We start from the raw sequence: 21,571 nt of genomic DNA, 5'->3' as shown, positions 1-21,571 counted from the left end.
TATTGGGTGGCTTTCTGGATGGTGAGATGTTTGGTGAGCCTGAAATTGAAGGTGAGAAATCAGCATAGTAACAGAGAATCTTTGCTAACTCCTTCTTAGCAAGCCTCAAAGCATTTCTCTTGGCATTTTTGTTGGATCCTGAAAATACAATTGAAAACTTCTGGTGGAGGGAAGATGAGTCTCAGACTTTTAACAGGGACTTGACCCTGCATAGGGTTTTCATCTTCCCTGACATCTGTGGGTCATTAAGACTTAGTACAGCACAGAAGACTGAGAAGGCATTGTGGACTCGAGCACTCACACGAGAAATAATGCATGTCTGGCTGTCTTACTGTGCAGGTTAGGCACAACTTGGATTTTTAGCTGGGAAAACTTCTCATTAGTGTTTTTTGAAAAGGCACTGCTACTTCCAGTTTAAGCAAGTTGCTTTTCTCAAGGTGGAAGATCATTCGTCCTTCATTCTTGATTAATCTTTTGGCTGAATACATTGTCATTGTATTTGCAGAAGCCTGTTGTCAGGAAAATTGATTACAGAGAAAAATGAAAGGTTAATCATACAAGAATGAGTAATGTTAGAAGCTGTGATCATGTTGCTTTATTTTGGAATGGTATTATCAGCAGGTCCTGTAGACCTGGACAAGTACTACTGATGAGCAAGTAGTTTTGTATAACATAAGCAAATGAGGAAGACAGGGAAAGAAGGGTTAAATTTCTATTAATAGCCTCCTGTTTAAATCACTTACCTCTGTTACATACCTCATGAAATGAAGCTTGTGGTGGTGCAGTGTCTTGGAGTTTCACTCATCTGCTGTTCAACTGGCATTGAATCAATATACAGTCGGTTTGCATTTGGAAGGTTATTTGTGCAATGAAAATAACTAGTTACCTTAATCTTTCATTCAAAAGTAAACTCTATACAGCTTTTCTGGCACTCAACTCATTCATCAGAGGTCAAGGAGAAAATGAAGTTTTATGCCTTTGCCATCACTGACTTGGAGCAATTAGGCTGGTGGCCATGAATATGAAAGCTCCTATTTCTTGTCCTGTGAGTACAGAAAAAGTTGTTCTTGCCAGTGTCTGGATTATCCTGTTGGTGGTTAAACACATCTGCACATTCTTGTGACGTATATTGAATAAAGGAGAAATAATGAAAACAATGTTTGGAATATTTCATCACATGCCGCTATCTTTTTCTCCTCGAGTGCTGGCTGAAGTTCAGTTTGTGGTTATAGCACAGCTGGGCACTCATCTGAATACTTAGACTGCTTAGATTTACTTTTATTTTGACTGTATTTTTTTGACTTGTCTTTTCCAAAACTAAACCTTAAAAAAAAAAGAGAGAGAGAGGGGACTGTAATGAGTTCTGAGCTCCTCGCTCAGTTTGTTAACCCGAAGGGATATTACAAAGCTCAGCCCCAAAAGATGCCAAGCCTATTACCCTCATGTCAGAATTGAAAATTAGAATAAGTGTAAGCTGCTCCTACTTCTTTATTGATGCTCTCATGATTTAGGCTGAATATTTACATGGTGTATTTCAGTAACTGGAGCATATTTGCCAGAAGCGATTGATTTTTCTGATGAATGACAACAATGCCATTGATTGCATTAGACAGTCCAGGTCAAATTGAATCATGGTGTGTGCCTGTCTCTGTTGTATGTACATGCCTGTATATATGCATGAGCTTATCCAAACATCTGTAGTAAGAGGAGAAGATAAAATAGTTTCTTATCTTGCACATTGTATAGACCAAATTAATTTTGTAGAATACAGGATATTTACTGTCCCAGCCTCACTGCAGATAGTGTTATATGAAAATTGCTCATGTTGTATGAAAGAGAATTATACTGCGCGTATACTTTCATAATTAGCTGAGAAATGGATTATTTTAAGAAAAAAAATTAAGCACTGATACAATCCACAAGTTTTCCCTCATTGCACGCCCCAATTACAATTTTAACAGCACTTGAACTAGTGACTTACACATTATGAAATCCAGTATGAAGTGAAGTTGGAAAGAAATGCTTTTTCCTGGCCATGAATTTTTGTATTTTTTTAAGAATGTGGTTTAATGATCAGCTTAAGCCAATCTCCCACCCTTCCATGCAGCACAGCTGCATTTTCCTGCTGTTTCTCTGTGGTGCAAGCAATCATGTGACTGGCAAGGCCTCACGAGGCTGAATATTTTTCTAACACGCAAGGTTAGATCCACATCACATCAGCAAACTGCTGCTCTCGCTGTACGGCTACACTTTGTTGACACAAGGTAGGGAACAGTAACGCATGGCCATGTACCACGAGAGGAGTGGGAATGCCTCTTGCAGTCTGGTTTTAGATTAATGAATGTCAATTTGCCCCTCACTTGCAAATTTTCATTATTCCCTTCTTTGAGCGGACCGTCTCCACGATGTGATGGAGTGGGTGCTCTTAGAGTTGTAGGGTGCTCGTTGTGAGAGCAAAAGGTACCCTTTTATTTTAGTGGTTGTGGTGTTAGGGTGCTGCCCGTGTTCTGCTTCAGCAGAGGGCCTCTGAGGAGGCAGTGGGTGACTAAATGATCCTGTACTTTCCCTCTGGGGTTTTGTCTCTAGATTCCTCTTCCTTCCCCTACCTCATGTCATCATCAGCCCCTTTACCTCTTGGATAGTGGGTAAGTGGCTTCACGCTCAGCCACTGCCACTTACCAGGTCAGCCGTCGTCAAAAAATAACCTTGAGACTGGAGCTAATGTTTCGTTCCTTTTCAAAAGACAGAATGCATGTATGATACTGTGCTGTTTCTGGCTCTGAATAAAAAGAAATCACAATGTTGGTGTTTGGACCTTGTGAAACAACTACCGTGCAAGACCACCAAACTAACAGCAGCTCTTAAATAGTATGACAATAGAAGCAAATATTATTCAATAAATCTCTGCTTTTTTTTTTTTTTTTCCTCCTACAGGAATATTTTTACCCGAAATACTTGGGTGAGTTGCAGCTTTTACTTTCACTTTGTGGCAGTGCTGGTATGTGGTGCCTAACACTGGAGCTTGTCACAGCTGAAGTCTCTGCTAAGGAAAGTGATGGAAATCTGATTGCAATACACATGCATTGCTAACTTTTAAGATAGACTGTACGTTCCTTATGTGATTTTGAGGTGTGTTTTTTACTTATGTACAGATTTGCATACAGAGATCCTTTATGTGTTTTCTGCATGTTAAAATGTTGATGTTGCATTTATATCTATAGCTTGCAGCATTAGTAAATAATTTTAAATCTTCTACCTTTTTCCCTTTTTAATTAACTTAGCTATTAACTAATCTCCTTATTTAAAAAAAAAAAACTGTCTTTACTGATGGAACTACTGGCTTATTCTATTGACTGTATCATAGTCATGGCATCATATTGTTTTCTGCTTGTGTTTAATATGCAGTACTTAAGATCACAAATGCCAACAGTTTGAGAAAACTCCATGTGCTTTTTAGATTTTTTAAAAGAGATTTTGTAGGTCAAATTTGAGTAGCTACTAACATGCTTTTAGAATCATAGTAGCATCTGGTTAAGTGATCACCCTCTTCAGATGGCTTATAACTCTACTGTACATCAGAGCTAAAAAATTTTAATGAACTTAAGAATTTTAAGGCATCGGGGTGATTATAATATTGCATAGATTTTGCATTCACCCTCCAAATCCTTGCTTAATGAATCAGCAGGCCAGGTATCATTTTACGTACTTTGAACAGCTGCCATGTCATCATTATAATAATAACAATTTCATTTTCTGTTCTTCAGCTTGTATTCAGAAATATGGGTCGCCGCATACAAGAAGTCCAGATTTCCTTACATGCGTTCATAGTAAGCATTTTTGTTTTATATATTGTAGTTAAATGTTCTCTCATTCTACCTGAAGGCGTGGGACCAGCTCAGTCATCTCCATTTTTGACAGTATTTTAGTACTGGTCTTCCTATTCTCTAGGCTTGAGACACAGTTATCGCTTGTCCTGTCTGAGCAGCAAAACAAAACCTTTTCCCTTTTATAACCTATTGCCATCTCGCTGTCATGTTTCAGTGCTTTGGTATTTTATGATGCAAGACATTTCTTTCCCGCCAGTTTCCCAAGGTCTGAATAATCTGAGAAGCAAGAGGGACGAGAAATAGGATTTACCATAAGGTTGTACACTATGCTTGGCCTTTCATTTTCTTTTCTCTTGAATGCTAACTTTGGCTCACCCCTGTTAAGGAACCTTAAAAAACGCTTAAAGTCAAACCCAGGCTTGTGTCTGACTTCTTTACATTAAGGAGATCAGTTTCACGCATCGCGTGACTGTGCTTTAAATATTGCAACCTTTAAAAATTCAAATAAATTTGGAAGTCAAACTGATTTGTGTAGAGGGGGAAGGGGTACTTGTTCATCACTAACACTAGAGATCAGAATTTAATGAACTCTTCTAATACCTTTCCAGTTCCCTCTTGAAGCTTAGCAGTGCTAAAGGTATAAAGCTGCATAAATATTCTAAATATGTTCGGGGAGCAAATCAGTTCAAACGGGGAGAAAATCACGTGTATGTATATTTATTTTCATTTTTACCCCTGTGGTTCAGTCTCTTATTGTGATCAAGTTTGATTAGTCATGTGTTCATACCAGTGCTACCAAAGCAGGATCAGGATTTAGTCAACCTTTCACGTTTATAAACTGCATTACAGCAACCTTTTCTGAAGAGTGAATTCCAAGGTTAATAAGTGGTATGTGAAGACTTGCCCTCATATAATGCAGCAGTATCACTTACGGATGTTAGAGTTCTCTGAACTGGGAATTCTCGGACCTGTGGTACCCATGTCAGCTGTGGTATGCCAGCTAGTTCAAAGCGGGACGTGAGGCTGAATGCTTCCTTTTGCTCACGTGGGTGGCACAGCAAAGAGGCAGGAGTTTCTGCTGAAAATGGTGGTATCAACTGGGAACACTTGCTCCAAACAGCTGATCAGTGTTTTAGAAATGCAAGTCTAAAGGGTAGTGATGAAAAAATCTGAAAAAATAAAAGCTGAATAATTGGTTTTAGGGATTTTTGCCCATTGCAGATGCAGTGGTTTGGAAATAAAATGATAATATTTTCCCCCATTAAAATATTAAAATATTTTTAAATGGCTGAGTTTTGGCTAGCCATTGTCAATTCACAGGAGAAGTAATGGAGAAGGAGCCTGAAATGCGCTTGGAAGAATGACAGGGTTTGTGCTTGGCCAATTCCAGTGTGCCTCTTAATTTTTCACAGATGCTGCCAAAAGGCTATGTAGCTCTGTGGGGTTATGCCTGCAAGACACATTTAAATTTTGTTTCTTAACAGTTTTTCTCCTCTCAAAACAACGTAGTGGAAGGCTCTTTTAATCTGGCATACAAAGACATTGCACAACTGAAGGGCTGGAGGGTGATTAACTACACTAGTTTATACTAGAAATAAGGTACAAATTTTAACTGTGACAGTGATTAGGCAGCTTACCAGAGTATTTGAGGATTCTCAGTTTCATAAGATCTTTAGATCAGGCTTACAGGTAGGATTCCGCTCTGGATTCAGAGAGGTAGATGCAGGTGTTTCCAGCATAGGTGCCTACATGAGCAGTATTCCCATCACAGTCAGCAGAGTGTTAATCTGCAGTCAGTGATTCTAGAGGGATCCCACTGACCAAACTCTGTCTGCTCTGGGGAGAGCTGAATCACTCTATGGACTCCGTTTATTGTACTGACCAAATCTCCACTGACTGCAATGAGAATTTAAGACAATTGCTTTGCAGATAGATGCTTACCTTACACACGGATACCTGTACTTTGGTCTGCAGATCTGGATCTTTTTCTAGATGAGATCCTGTAGGCCAGCTAGGAATCAGGGATTTGGTTCTGCAAGAGTTTGGAAAACGCTACAGGATTTTTTGGAAATGAAGCTGCATGTGGCCTTAAAAAACACAATGGGATTTTTGTTGTGTCGTGTGTGTCTGTTTTTTAATAGTGAATGTCATAATCTTCACAACCTAGCATTTTCCCAGTGAAGTTTTAATTTGCACCATTTCATGAATATCAAAAAACAAACTCACAGTACAGAGTAATGAACTGGAAGCAGCAGTCAGTGTACTTAGGTAAAGTCTTGTTTCCAGACTTCAAAAATGGAACTAGTAGTTCTATTCTCTGTCTGCACTTATGAGCTATATAGGTACTATCAGACATAGCTCAAAGCACACAAAAAGGTCATGCTCTTCATTACTTTTAAAAGCTTTACTAAAATCTGTCATGTAAATGAATGGAAACAAAAGCCCATTTTCTCTTGCAATGGTTTAAATCAGGAGCACCTTCTACGAAGTTGGCAGAATTACACAGCTGTGAAGGCACCAGGAGAGTATAAGACTGTGTCGCATGTTCTCAAACTCTCATGATAAGAGGAGCAAACTATCAGCACAGTGTTGATGTGATAGAAATGTCTGTGGTTGTTCTTGCCATTTACCATGGGTTGCGATAGGGTGGTATTCCGCTGGGCAGTGTTATTTCCATCTGGCTCTGCAAGGCACATCAGAATCCAGTTTGAGGGAAAGAAGCAGAAGCTTGAGGATACACCAGATAAGTCATGCATAACCCTGTTGACTTGTTTTGCTTATCAAGTGACTTTGAAAACACTGCCATGTCTGGGAGGCTTAGTTTGTGCTGCTTCAAAAAAACAGACTTGGCTTACTATACCTAAACCATTCTGTTTACTGTATACAAATTCTGGTCTGTCTAGGAAAAGAAACGTGCTGATCAGAGCTGCTCTGTCGTGGCTCATCTCCGCCTTAACCTGGCCTCTCCTTCCCCGACCCCTCCACCTCCAGCGGTGTGTCAACTGGGCAGTGATTTATGGGGCGGTATTCTGGCAGGTGGATGTTCAGACAGCCCGTGTAGCTGTGTTTCTTTTGTGTGGCCTGGCCTCTACCTTGGCTGTGGCTTTGCCCCAGCTCTGCACAGCTGGAGTGGTGAGGAAGAAAGATGATTAGGCCTTGTTTGCAGTGAGCAGATAGTTATTTCTGTGAGGCTCTTAGGATTGTGTACCCAGGCTTTCCCTGGAGAGTTTTCCTCAGCTTCTGAGCATCAAGATGAAATACTGAAAATCGGCATTTCTTTGGCCAAGTCACACTCCCTTCCTGATCAGCCCTCTGACTCTCTCCTCCCTTGACCACGATGGAACACCTTGCTGAGGCTCAGGATAAATGCTTATCTTCTCAATGGCATAGCCCTAGCTAGAGGTTGAAGCTGTGCTGGTTACAGAGGAGAGCCTGAAGTGAGAGAGTGGATGGAACCACTGTGTGTTGGCTGTGTTTTGGTAGAGGTGGATGAAATCACAACTTGAAATGCAAATTCTTTCAGTTGTGGAGATTTGTGATCCTTTATGACCTTTTATAGAGCTCCTTTCTTTGCTTCGTCTATTTTGTCCTGCTTGATTCAGCACACTATATTTAATGACAGCCATTGCCAATCGTCTGCTGATTTCTGGCATCTGTTAGTCCTCTTCAGAAGAACAGCGGAATCTTTATTATAAACATATGCATAGTGAGCAGGTATGTTTGTCATAGTTTTTGAACTTGCACTAGACAGCCCTTATGTCCAAAGCTCAATTAAATACCCTACAGAGAAAGGAGTGATGAAAACTTTTATATTGTACAATGCGGTAAATGTAAGAAATACGAAATTAGTACTCCATGGTAATCTGAATAAACTGCAACACTGCATGCATCTAACTTCAGTCTTCCGGTAATTCAGTGTGCAGAGAAGCCCAAGAATCTGACCATTTTTTCTTGATAACTATAACACAAATGCTATCCAACATTTGAGCATATGCTTTTGCCTTATTTTTATGCCTAACATAGCACCAATCTTAATGGCTGTCCAAAAGGCAAACTGAAAGTCCAGAAGGCAGCGGGGCAAACTGAAACACAGGAGTTTGCTCCTGAACATCAGGAAACACTTTTTCACTGTGAGGGTGACCCAGCACTGGCACAGGTTGTCTGGGGAGGTTGTGGAGTCTCCATCCTTGGAGATATTCAAAAGCTGCCTGGACGTGATCCTGGGCAACTGGCTCTCGGTGGACCTGCTTGAGCAGGGGGGTTGGACAAGACGACCTCCAGAGGTGTCTGCCGACCTCAACCAGTCTGTAATTACTGAGATTCAAATCTAAGGCAGTCAGTGCAAACAAAAATGCTGTTCAGTGCTTTGTAAGACATCAGAGGGAGTTGCTTCTGCCTGCACTCACAGAAATGTTAGTTTTTTCAAAGCAGCCTGTCATGAAGGTGACTTTCAGGGTCACACAGAGGAGGTTAAGAAGAGACATGTAGAAGCAGTATAATCCTGAGAGTTAATCCAATTCTTAACTTCTCTCAATTTGAGAAGTCTGATGGGGCTACTAATCTACAAACAGTTCCTCTCCCTACATGCCTCCCTGCCACCCCATATCCCCATCAATTCACAAGTCATGATTCAGAATATCATGAAGAGTCTGAACTGGATGTTGGTCTACTGAACGGTGGTCTCAGCAGAACCAGTGTATGAAAAGGGATCTTTGCTGCTGCTGCTCTCTTAATGTGTACCCACTGAGCACTTTTTGCACTGCAAATCTAGTATCACAGACCAAACTTGGGCTGCGGAGGGCTGTTGTTGATCAGGTGCTCTAAATATACCTGTCTGGTCCGCTTTTTGTAAACTCTTCCTTTTATCTGGACTGAACTGGGTTTCTGCTGGGTTGTAAGGGTGCGCTGCCAAGATTGTAGGATTGCAGAAGGCATTGTTAATGGTAGTAGTTCTTCCTTTAAAGACTGCTAGCTGCAGTTCCTGTATCATGCACCAAAAGAATTGGGCAGAGTCATTGCTTTGTAGCTGTGCTGCCCCCACTCTGGGGGCACAGCTGGTCAGGCACAAGAAGCTGCCATGTATATTCATCAGAGGAGAAGCCTGGACTTCAACCGTTCATGTCATAGGACTTCCTTTTCCAATGCACTCCATGTGCTCGTGATCCCAGAGGGCAGTGGGACTGACCGTTTAACTGCTCCAGTGTAGAAAGTCAGTCCCATTGTGAATATATGTTCATTCAGGTTTGCTAAGGCTCTGGTCAGGTTCAAATGTTCTCTGTAGAAGGTGGCATCCGTGGCAGACTGGACTGTAACTAAAGCTCACCCAAGTGTAGAAGGTCTGCAGAAGCGCCCTGTCTCTCCTGAACCCCACTGCTGGGAGGGGATATGTAAACAGCCTTTGACTAGGTGAGCTTTGCAGAATGAGCTTCTGCACTGCTCCTTCTGGTTAAGCTTGTGAAAACAGTTAACACATTTATGTTTTTTGAAGACCACTGATTCAGAACACCAGTGTAGCAGGCTACTGCTACAAGATAGCTACCAACTCATTTTTTGTGGGGACAAGGGTCTTCTCTCATCCTTTCTCTAGCTACCTCTGCAAAGCACTGTCCCTGGGTGTTTTGCAGATAGGTGGGTAGGTGAATTTGGACAGGTGACTTCCATTCATTGAACAGTTACATGATAGTTTGATATTTGTTCCTCCAATCCTCCCCAAAGTGTGGTGACTACTCTCTTGCTGCTTTCTTATGGAGAAAATCCATTGCCAGCTATTGGAACTTGGTTTAAAGATCAGTGGCAGACTTCACTCTGTGTTGGCCCCAAAGGAACATTGTGCTGTCTGTAAATTGGATTAGTGGTTTGCTATTCTTACGCTGTTAACACATTGATATTTTTTTTTTATTCTCATTCTACATAATAGAAAAGCCTAAGTTGGACAGCGCTGACAAAATTTTCAGATATAAACTTTTGCTAGCCACAAATCTGTCAGCCCTGGTAAGATCCTCAGTTGAACTACCAAAAGTAATTGGAAAGAGTACTCGTCCTTCCTTGAGTACTTTATTTGCTACCTGCTTTCTATTTTCTCCAAAACTAGGGAGAGTAGAATTAACTTTCTTAAAAATGAGCTACTTTGAGTTGTTTCTTTCAGGATGTGCCCTTCAGATACGGGGGTGGTAGCTCACTCCCTTTTGCAACGAAATGAATTCCTCTGTATGTGCTCTGCAAAACTCCTGGCACAGCTTTTTTGGCATATGAGCACTAAGAACTAGCTTCCAGTTTTGCCAGGTGTGAGTATTTCTGATAGTGATTCCCCAGTACTGTTTAAGCTTCTTGACTTTTAATGAGAGTGAAACACCTGGTTGTCAGTGACTTCAATATATTGTTCTGTTTTGTTTTGTTTTGTTTTTTATTCCTTATATAAATTAGATTTGCCAAACCAGTGTTCTCCCAATCCTTGTCACAAAGAGGGGACTGTCAAATGTGAAGATCTCAAGGGGGACTTCTATTGTGAATGCAAGCGTGGCTGGCAGGGAAAAACATGTGAAAAAGGTAATTGGGTTTCAATATCTTTCATACTTGTAACAAAGGTGTATTGGGTTTTGCTGTATTCTCAAATGGTCACTGATAGTGTGCTGCACAATTCAAAAATCACAGAGTTGAACCTGGATTACACACCGCTCGTGTGTTTTCATAAAAAAAATTTTACCCTTCTGTGGATCAGGTAACTCTTTCACGTCAACATTTTTATATGACTTTAATGGATCTCAGCTTGGTCTTCACAAGGTAATCTAAGAAGTTACACTCCAGCTTTCTGTCCCACCCCTCTGAAAGGGGCAGCAGAAATAGAGTTGTAGTGGGTTTTCAAGCAGAACCGCCCCAACCTCTGCTGTGAACCCTGATGTAACAGATGACAGACTGCAGAGCCAGAGAAGCTGGCCCATCTTCCTTTCTAGCGTGCCTGCAATGGGAACAGTGACTCTCAGCAGGCAAGTTGGGGTCTGAGTCTGATGATGCACAAACTGATGAAATCAGTCTGTTAAAGCCTCCTTGCTAGTAGGCTCTTATTCCACATCCACTTAATCCCACTGTGTATTTCCATCACCTCCAAAGAGAATATTCAGGCAGAAACTATAAGTGCAAGAAGTTCCAGGCCCCCAGAGGGCTTTCTCTATTCCTTTATGAAATACTGTAGTTACCTTCCCTCCTCCTGTTTTCCGGTTTCTTTTTTTTTCTTCTGCCTGCAAGGCTGCCTGCTTTCCTGCCTGCCATTATTAAGTAATTGCCAGAAATTGCATTCAGCTAGTCCAGAATTGTGGCAACCAAGACAGTGGGAGATCCAAAGCCTTTCCTTCTGATGTAAATATTGTGGGGAGATTATAGGATCACTCGCAAGCAGCTTATTTAAGCATTTGAGACAGTTGACTGATCAGTATGCAGTCAGCTTTGAGAGCTCAGCAACTGATCAGTCTGAAGCATATCCCCTCTTTTTCTTATAAAATGCCATGAAATGTGCTGTTCTACCCATCAGCTAACTTTAGAGTCCCATATACAAGCAGGACATAATGAGCAGGTAGGGCAGATAGAGGGTGAAATCCAGGCTCTGCTGGATTTGACAGGCTTTTGCTGCTAACTTCAGTGGAACACAGTTTAGCTCACAGTGCTCGATAGCTGTGAACTTAAAACTTTTTGTGTTCTCATGAGTTCTGTAGTAGTAAGGATATATTGTTTTATTTAAAGCTTTCATCCTGAACTTACTGGTCATAGTAGAATTTTAAAAGTTAGTTATGATATAAAATACGTTAGTTATAATTCGTTTGCTTCTGCAAACAAACTTCTTCACCTCCACAGTGACTACAGATACCCTTCTGCATTCTCAGAGCTGTGAAGGAGATACTCAGTTACAGTTCCTTCTGTCTTTTTTTTTATTAAATGAACTTGAGCTAATGTACTTGAAGTGTTTGAATGAAATCTTTCTGCTTTTTGTAATCATTGTGTTGCAGCTGTAATAGTGTTTCTTGTTTGGTCTTTCTCCTTCCCAATGCCTATCCCACTCTCACCCTCCAGACTATTTACAGAATGAAAAGCTAACTGTAACACTTTCTTTTGATGTAGATATTGATGAATGCCGAGCACAGAATGGCGGCTGTAACCAGCTCTGCCTCAACAAGCTAGGCAGCTACCGTTGCTCATGCTACAGTGGTTACGCTCTTAAAGACAGCAAAACATGCGAAGGTAAGCTTTGCTGGGCCTCTCAGTTTGCTTCAGCGGATGCTTAGTGACTTGTGATTGTATTTCAGAGGGCTGGCTTGCACTGAGCAGCCCTGGTCTACTCCCTAGCCCGGCAGAGACTTGCTGGTAGCTCCTGTTAGCTGCACTCTGCTGGGGTTGTACTGGGCGCTCCAGCCAGCACTACCTGCCTGGGCCTGTCAGCAGTCGCGCCATGCTACTCTCCAGTATCATAACACAGGCGTGATTCACAGAGCGTTTGTCGCTTGGATTGTGCTAAATTGATTTAGCCGATCAGTCCTCATATCCTGACATTGAGAGGAGGAAGGGCTGGCCAGATGCGCTGTTATGATTCTTTCCAGTCTCACGGTGTTGTAGGATATAAGCCATTTGTTTTTCTTTTGTGTGTTTCTTATTTTATTTTTCTAAATTTGGATATGTGCAGCAGCTAATGAATTCAGATAGGTACAGATGGATAAATTCACTGCAACTGAATATTAATAGCTGTAGTGAAGGTTGGCAGCTATTTTACGTAGCAGCTGAGAACAGAAAGTGAGGAACTGAAGTATCTGATTGAAACTGCAGAATGAATTTACATAACCAAAACTTAAGCAACTGAGATTTTAAAAGTGTTAAGAAACTGTATGCTGAGACACAGACTCATTAATGATCACAGGTGGCTGTTAAAGTTATGTGTATCATCTCATGAAAAAACAGGCAAGTCTGTGTATATACCTCTTACAGATGGATGTGACAACATATTTCTAAACAGTTTGCATACCTGATCTGAACAACATATTAATGCTACCAGCAAAAAGACAAAGAGCAGGATTTTATTTCTGTGTCACTTCCACTGTAAAAAGTGATGACTGTATAGATTACATGGTATCCCTTTCTAATGGGAGCAGCCGCTTAGAAGAGCCAACTTCACATTTGAATTGTCCTCTGGTGCCAGTTGGCATGGACAGGTGGATGGTGAGTGGGCTTACAATTACGTTTGTTTTTGTATGTATGTATATTTGTATAATACCCTAGTACTATCTGTTAGAGCACTGTGAACATAGCGTATAAGCATTCTGTAGCTTTAACGTGTGACCCTCCGGTTGCTGAGGTTACTGTCAGCTGTGGTTAATGCTAGCTGAGATTTATCATTGCACTTCAATTTTCTTTCACGTTTATTCCTGTCATTATGTGCACACACTAAAAAGTTAGGTTTTGTCTGTTGATTTGTAGACTAGGCTACATAGCGTACTAGGTAACTACCACTGGCCAGTTCACACATACGTGGGAAAATCACAAAGTGTAACATGTAATTGTAGTTTTAACATGTACTAGAAAGCAAAAGTAAATATTAAACTCTCAGTATACTGCAAATGTTTTGTCAACACCAGGATTTTGCTGGGTATTAGTTAACATGTTAGAAAAACACTTCTTTGTTTTTATGGACCTTCAGTTCCAGTCCGTTGCCTGCCTTCATGGTGAAACCCCACGACATCTCTCAGACATGAGACATGTGACAAATTGGGCTGCTTCAATTCCCCTTTTCCACTACAGATCAGCAGATTTAGATCTTAGTTTTGTGAATGCGTGAAAAATTATCGTTTGCCTGTCTGAGGAAGGAGAAGAGAAATCTGTGGTGCTTCACAGGCTGCATGTTCCTTCTGTGTTTTTGTAAAATTCAACTGTTCCTCAGTTCCTGCTTGCTGCTTTTTTAACCTGCAGTTTCAGCCCCCTGAATGGAGTGGGGCTTTTTGGTTTTGTGGGAGTTGTTTTGTTCTACAGTTTTTCTCCTGGCTCACTTTACATTGTTTTTTCCAACAGTGGTTAATGGCTTAAAGAAAGAAGGACCAACTCGTTTTGAAAGCCTGAAGTCACTTCTTATAGCTAGCTAACCCTAAAGGTAGATTCTTAAAGATACTGTTTTTTCAGTTACCAAAATAATATGGGGATCTCTTGACCCTGAGCCCACTCCAGTGTGCAAACAGTGAAGTGATTATACTCACCTGAAGTCGTGTTGTTTAATTGCTTGTTTTGCAGACATAGATGAATGCACAGCATCAGCAGACATCTGTGGAGAAGCTCATTGTAAAAATTTAATAAGCTCGTACGAATGTCTTTGTGATGCAGGCTACAAGTACGATGACGTGACAAAGACTTGTCAGGGTAAGCTCATGGAATAACATCATGTTAGCATTTATTACATGATTTAAAGCTATAAAACACCAGAAATTTAATTTCAGGCTTCAGTAAAAGCTTTTTTTTTTTTTTTAAATCTTGCTTACACACTGGACTTCTGTTCCCATTCCCTAGTTGTGAGTGAGTTTGCAGTTTGCGGTCATCTTTGAGTTCAATCAAGTTTGCAGTCATCTTTGATGACTTGAATCAAGCTGTACGAGCCAGAGTACTGAGATTTCTTGAATTTATGACAAGTACAAGATCTGGTGGAAGCCCAGAAGCATCTGTGCATGTTGCTGTCTCTCTTTGTAGGACAAGAAAAGTTACAGAGCAGTAGCTGTTGTTCTTTCAAAACCTGTCTTGTGGTATTACTCTGAACTAGGAGCTTAATATGCATTGGAACCATGCACAGTTCTGCTGGCTACACTGCCTGCAAGCTTTCTCAACGGAGTAAGTTTTGAAAGTATTCCAAAACTAGCATTGTTCCCTGCCTTTTGTCTAAGTTATCATAATGACTTGAATCACATGCCAACCAGCCCTACCGGGCTCTAAGTGTTTATCTGTGCCTGAAGAGATCCCTGTGGGCCATCGCAACTTGTTTTCCTGCATTTGTTTGCGAAGCGGATAAAAACAAGCCGAAGGGAAAAAAAAGAAAATAATGAATGAGAAACTCAGCTTTAAGTTGTCTGTTGAGGATCCAGCTGCTGAGTAGCAATGAAGCAAGCAGTCCCTGAGTTGAACCTGAGTTGAAGGAGCAGGAGCCAGTCAGCACAGGCATAGCAGAAGGGGCCTGAAGGGAGGAAGTCTTGTCTAGAAGTTAAAGCCCAGGGCTCTGCACCAGCAGACAAGGAGTTGAGCTCTGCTTCCAGCCTTCCCACTGACTTGCTGTGTATCTTTGGGCAGCTGGAATCTGTCTGTGAAAACAGATTTGTGCAGATGCTAATTCTAACTCTTCCCTCCTGTAAAGATGTGGCATAGGGTAAGTACTGGCTACGGAGCACTTGGGCACGCTCAAATGAAAGGTGCTACAAAACAGCACTGATAATGTTTTTCTTCTCCCAGATGATTCATGTTTAAACAAACTCAATTGCTGTTTTCTCCTGTCTTCTTTGCTGGTTTTGTGTAGATATAAATGAATGTGAAGAAAAGCTCTGTGAACAGACCTGTGTCAACTCGCCAGGGAGTTATACCTGTCATTGCGATGGCAGAGGGGGAGTAAAACTTTCCCGGGACATGAATACGTGTGAGGTATGTTAGTCTTCATTGCCGTAACTGCAGAACAGACCTTTATTTTACATTGCAATTAAGAATAACTGATGAAGCTCTGGACCAAAGCCATTTGAGCTGAGTGACCAGCAAGAGGGAATCATATTGGTGAAGTCATGTGAGCTGGGGACAGTAGCTCTCCTGAAAAGAAACTTTCTCCTGAAAGTCTCTCTTCTCAGGCTCCTCCTGTCCCCATTCCAAAAAGAGCATGCCAGTGGTAGCCCTGCCAGCCCTCTGTTTGGCTGTGGGTTCCCTCTGGCTGCACAAGCTTTTCTGAGTTAGACCCAGTAGAAAGTCCACGGCGCGAAGGTCTCAGGGAGTATGGTGTAAGTTACGGACCAGCGCTTGCACTTGACACTTTCATCCTCCAGGCATTTGAGGTGGATGGGCTTCAGCGGCACAGGCTGCCTCTGCAGAAACCAACCAACAGCAAGTTCTTGGCACATCTTTTGTTGCAGGCATGATGCTGCAGTAGAAAACCTTATGCTGTACCTTATGAGTATGATTTCATTTTGCAACAGGAAAACATTCCTCCAAGGCGGATAGGAGGGAGGAGGGAAGGAAAGAGGAAATGTTCTCAGTATCAAAACAACTGTATTTTGAGAGTATAAACATTACAGTGCCCTAACCTACTATATGTATAGCAACTACATGAGAAAAGAAGAGGAGGCATACTCTCTGATTCTCTTTCTGCCATGTGAGGAGAATAAGCACTCAAAAACATGTTTTGATTATAGAACATAATACCATGTGTGCCTTTTGCTGTTGGAAAAAGTATTAAATCCTTGTACCTGGGGAGGATGTTCAGCGGCACTCCTGTTATCAGGCTGCGCTTCAAAAGGAAACAACTGACGAGGTGAGGACAATTTAGAATGACAGTCGAATGTGCTGTCCGGCTTTAATGCATGCAGTGGAGTTAAGTCGTTACAATAACAATTAGTCCTATGACCATTGTTATTTGTTTGGATTATGGAGTCCTGTAAGGCGAAATGTTATCCAAACCAGTAATTGAGAAAGGCAGCCTTGACCGCAGAGCTCCTAGGATAATTCCTGAAGTACTCTTTGTACTGTATTTTTTATTCTTGACGCTATTTTAAAACCTGTCTTCACAGCTTAAGTCTTTCAGGAGTGCATTAGAAGCTAGTATGTATTAACAGAGCTTTATAACTGCTAGAATTGATGCTATCTGTATGGAAAGTACTCTGTGGTTTTTGAACTCTGCATAACTAATTTATTTCTTGGCACCTGTGCGGTCAGACTTGTGGCTGAGTTCGACTTTAGAACCTTTGATCCTGAAGGTATCCTTTTCTTTGCTGGAGGCCATCAAGACAGCACATGGGTAGTCTTGGCTTTGCGCAAAGGACGGCTAGAGCTGCAGCTGAAATACAACGGAATAGGCCGCGTGACCAGCAGCGGACCGCTTATCAACCACGGCATGTGGCAAACGGTGAGTCCAGACCACTGCTGAGATCTTACCCTTTCTTGGCTTGTTCCTGGTGGGCTCTGTCAAGTGCAGCTAGACTTTGTGTATTCTTAGAGAAGATGCTTTTCCAACCTATCTATCCATTCAATGCATGCCAGTACATTATACGTTCTAAGGTGAGAATGGGATATTTTTCCTAACAACTTGAATTATACTTTATATCCGTTGTAAAATAGCCTGCGTCACTAATTTGCACAACCAGAGCAGACACAGTGCCTTTGAGATGCAGCCGTGCTAAGCTGACTTCACGTCAGTTTGAGTAGATGCCCTCTGGGTGAGGGTTGGAAGCGAGTAAGAGGGAAGGAACTCTGTAGCTATTCTTTTAAGGAAGTTTCCAAGGGTGTTTGGTGTATGGTGTGTGTGTGGTTGCTTTTGTTTATTCATCTGTTTGTTTCTTTGTTTGTTTAGTCACAGGGCTCAGATTGTCTGAGCCCTTGACAAATCTCTTAATGCTACAGTATCCTTTTTTTAAAGTCTTCAGGCTTGTTTATGTACAAAATAGACCGTTTCCCTTGTAAAGATATTGGGGTCTATTAGAACCTCCCTGTTTACTAATAACATAATCCCAGCAATCTCACGAGATGATGCACGGCATCTTGGAGCTTGTAAGGATTCATGTTCTTAACACTCTCACAGAACATCTCCTGGTGATTCTGGAAGCATCATGGGTGCTACCGTTTGTGACAGGATCGTGAAAAGCATGCTGTAGTATGATCTACAGTAGATTAGCAGTTTATATATGCCTTCTCACTTCTGCCTTTTCCTCTCCTTTCATTTTTTCTTACTTAATTCGATCTTTTGACTTTTAAGTTGATGCCTCTCTTGGGGAGTGGGTGGGAAGTTCTCAGCTAAGTCGCATATGAGACAAAGATATTGGTAACTGTGAACAATTTTGTGTTTTAAATTTTTTAGTATTAAAAAAATCAGAATTATACATTAAAGAAAAAAGCAAGGTGGGAAAAATGTTGTTTCTAATGAATAAAGAAGTCCTTGAGTGCATTCACTGTCAACTACTGACATTTGGTAATGTTTCCAGCAGATGAGGTGATGTTTAATTCAGTTCCTTTACTGTCAGTGAAACAATTTTAGATTTCAAATGGAGACCTGTAGAGGTTCAGCAAAGCTGTAGATAAAATGTATGACATGCTGTATCTTTACAGGTAGGAATAGCCTCAAGCCAGTTCTTACTAAATTTATTGTAAGATTTGTTCTGCTAATTTGAAACATGGCAGTTGTAATTGCCTGCACAGAGAGGATGGTGACGGAAGACGTGAAAAACAGAGTTGATGCCACTGGGGTGACTTGGAAGTCACAGAAAGCAGTCATTACCAAGCTGAACCATTTATCACGGGAGCGTAACACACTTGTTAAGTGCCAGACCTCATTATGAAGTAATTACAAACTTTGCCGTGTTAGTTTTGGGCGAGACAGCTGAAATGTATTTTCTTTCTTCAAGTAATACAAAACTGCTCAGACACATAGGAGTTACGGGGTAAACAAAGGCTGTGCTTGCTTTCTGCAGGGAGAGAAGGCAGTATGATAAAAGCAAGTATCATGTTTAGGCAAGAATTATTGGTCTCCTGCCTGCCATCAGTGTCAGGGCTCTTATCCCCAGGTACCATCGTAACTGAGAAATTGCCTGGCTGCGCTGCTGCAGCAACACACTCTTTGCACGTTTTCGGAGAGATTGTATAAATCCCCTGGGAACCCTTCCCCAAGGCTTTTCGGGACAGTGGAGACCGAGCTGTGGGTGCTGTGCGGCGCAGGTGGACAGGACCCACGCCAAAGTGGGGGCAGAGGTGCTCCTGCAGCCAGCAGCGCTGCCCTGCACGTGGGCTGAGCAGGGCCTGGCAGCTGCCAGAGACATAGTACAGCATGAGCAGAGGAGAGAGCATCATGCAGTGCTGGCACAGGAGTGCTTGCCTGGAGCAGGTCGATGGCCATAGCTCTGGTGACCGTCTCCCAAAGTGAAACTGTTAATGCTGTGTGCGATACTGGCCAAAGGCAGGAGGATTTACCCACAGATGAACGGCAGCAGGAGGAAGGAGCCTCTAGTCTCTTGACTTCATGGTTGACTCACCTCTGAGACTTGGGATGCTGCTTGCGTTGCTGGGGTGCTGTTGATTTCTCCTTTCTCCGCTCTGTTTTCTTATCCCTTGTCTCCACCCTACAGGTACTTTGTTCTCTTCTGCTTAACATCCAGTGTCACCCCTGTCTCTAAATGCCATTTAATCTATATGGCTGAGCAATACAACCGTAAATCTGTTCCTCCATTTTATCCCCTCCCTCATTTCTCCTTTTTCCTCTGTCCAGCATGGTTTTTAATTTGGGAAATCCTGTTGAGGAGGGGTTATTCCTTTTTATCTGTCTCCTTTTATAAAACATGTAGCCACACATTTCATTTTAAGTATGGACTTGTGTGTACTTTTCAGCCTCACCTTCTGCGAAGCAAAGCCCCAACAGCCTTCAGAGGTCACAGTCCAGACTCAAATGCAGTTTGGGAGCTTTAGTCTGGACTTCAGTATGCACAGGATCAAGGCCTTAGTTTTGGTTAGACCTAGAACAGTGGAGTTTGGATACTTGGGAAAACTTAATAGGGGTTGTGAGAAAATAGTAGTTTTACTATTTAACTTTCAGCAGATGAAAAAACAATGGCTATTTAAAAGCAAAACATGAGAAAAAGCACCAGCAGTGTATGTCTCTTTGTCTCTTGAGCAAAAGTTGCATACTTTTATGGAAATATGAAGGCATTTTCAAAACTTCAGGCCAATATTTCTATGTAGGTGTTTTCTCTGATGTTGATCCCTCCTAATCTATTTTTAAATGATCATTCCCAGCATTGAAAACACAAACAAGCAAGCCTCAGGAAAAACTTCTAATGTAGTTATTTGTGTGTAATCCAGCTGGATGAAGTGGCATGTATGAACTGATGATAGTAGAAAACGCACTCACCTTCTGTTTGTTTTGCATTTCCAAAAAAAAGTCATCATTTTGTCTTATTTTCAATGTTTAGTTTAGTACTGCTCTGAGGACAGTATGGTTAGCAAAAATAACAACTTACCTGCACTGTTAAATGTCAGAACTGAAGGTTAAGCAATCGCAAGCAGATTCGTATTTGGCTTTAACCCTGCGGCTGCCTGTAGTCCCATCCCTTTTCAGTGCTGTCCACTTGCTTTTCAGCAAAGAGTGGACAGGCTGGCTGTGCGCTCCGAGTTATCCAGGGCATGAATCCAAAACACAAAGCTGATGGCCCTTATGGCTAACCATATGGGAACCCTTAGCTACGAGAACTGCCGGCCTTAATGCCCCCGAGCGCACTGTGGCAGGCGGCAGCTAGCTTCTCCTTGCAACAAGAGGAGGGAATTAGAGCAGCCTGAAACTACCGAAATGCTTCCCCTTTTGGTTGGTAGGTGATGGTGGTGCACCAGCAATTAAGCTTTGAATATAAGGAACCACAGCTGAAAGTGCCAGAGGGGAGCGTGAAGTAGGCAGAATGTAATTTCCTAAACTGGAATTTGTTAAGAGCTTCCACGAGGATTAACTCCTTCTCCTATGAAAGTTTCCACTGATTTGGGTTTGTTTATATCAATGATCAGAAGCAGCTAAGAACTCAGACTAATTTTTTTAAATTTCTATGTTATTACTTTCTATACAATCTAATAAAGTTTTAGAAGGCCCTGAATTTTAGTGGCCCTGCAAGTTGCAGGATTTCTTCACAGAGGAAGCACAGTATGGGCATTGCTGCAGCCGGCTTTTCCCCATTTCCGTTTGCTCCATGGCTGCCCGCGGTCTGTGCTAGGAGCAGGGAGATGGTCTGTGCCAGCTCCTTGTGGTGCTCCGTACCCTGGTGGGTTAGGACAGCGGTGACCGCGACACCGAGCAGAGGCGTCCGAGTGAGTTTTTAGGTAGATAGATAACCAGTGTAGCTAAGCCAGTTGGGCTGTGGCTGCCAGGACCTGTGGGCTTATGTTCCCACCCACTGAGTGGACTTTACAGCCTGCCAATGCCCAAAAAAGCCTGTTTGAGGCTGGCTTGTGTGTCTCCATGGAATGCAGTCAGGAGGTATAGATGCCACTTTAAACAAGCAAGCTTCAGACAAGTAAATTCATGTCCTGTAGGATACAGCGTGGAGCAACACACCAGGTATAAACAGTGTTTCAGCAATATAAACCAGACTGTACTGGAATCCACAGGAGAAGAAAAAAGTTTAATAGTCTGTGAATAATCTTTTCAACTATCAAATTCACTTAGTCTTCATTACTGAAGACTGCAATCCAAAGGGAGCGTCCAGGTATAAACCTGCTCAACCCTGTCGTCCTTTATGTTACAGCCACAGAGCGAGAGCTCAGCATGGCTGATGAAAACAATTTTGGGGCAGCTACTCTCAAAATGCAAAGAGAAAGATGCTCATGACCTGACCTACTAGCAGGGAGAGGGAAGAACAAGTCTAAAGAGCCGCTGAAATAGGTATTTGGTTCTGTACAGTGGCTCACTGATGGAGGCAGCATCTGGGTGTCCCAGGGAACAGAGCTGTATGGATGAAGAGTGGGTAGGTGGGGTATCTGTCAGAGAGTGGGAAGGAGGAGTGCTGTGTTGA

At 42.0% G+C, this 21,571-nt stretch overlaps 1 protein-coding gene across 1 annotated transcript in view; it reads left to right on the top strand.

The window, feature by feature from the left end:
• The window catches only part of GAS6 (growth arrest specific 6), a 43,789-nt gene that overhangs the window by 12,567 nt on the left and 9,651 nt on the right, over positions 1–21,571 (top strand). The window contains 8 exon segments of the mRNA XM_050896576.1: positions 2,935–2,959; positions 3,765–3,827; positions 10,251–10,373; positions 11,937–12,056; positions 14,088–14,213; positions 15,352–15,473; positions 16,229–16,347; positions 16,749–16,938. Of these exon segments, the coding sequence (XP_050752533.1) occupies positions 2,935–2,959; positions 3,765–3,827; positions 10,251–10,373; positions 11,937–12,056; positions 14,088–14,213; positions 15,352–15,473; positions 16,229–16,347; positions 16,749–16,938 (888 nt within the window).

The sequence above is a fragment of the Gymnogyps californianus genome, chromosome 1 (assembly GCF_018139145.2).
Source record: "Gymnogyps californianus isolate 813 chromosome 1, ASM1813914v2, whole genome shotgun sequence".
Taxonomy (NCBI): domain Eukaryota; kingdom Metazoa; phylum Chordata; class Aves; order Accipitriformes; family Cathartidae; genus Gymnogyps; species Gymnogyps californianus.
This window is presented reverse-complemented; position numbering and strand designations above follow the sequence as displayed.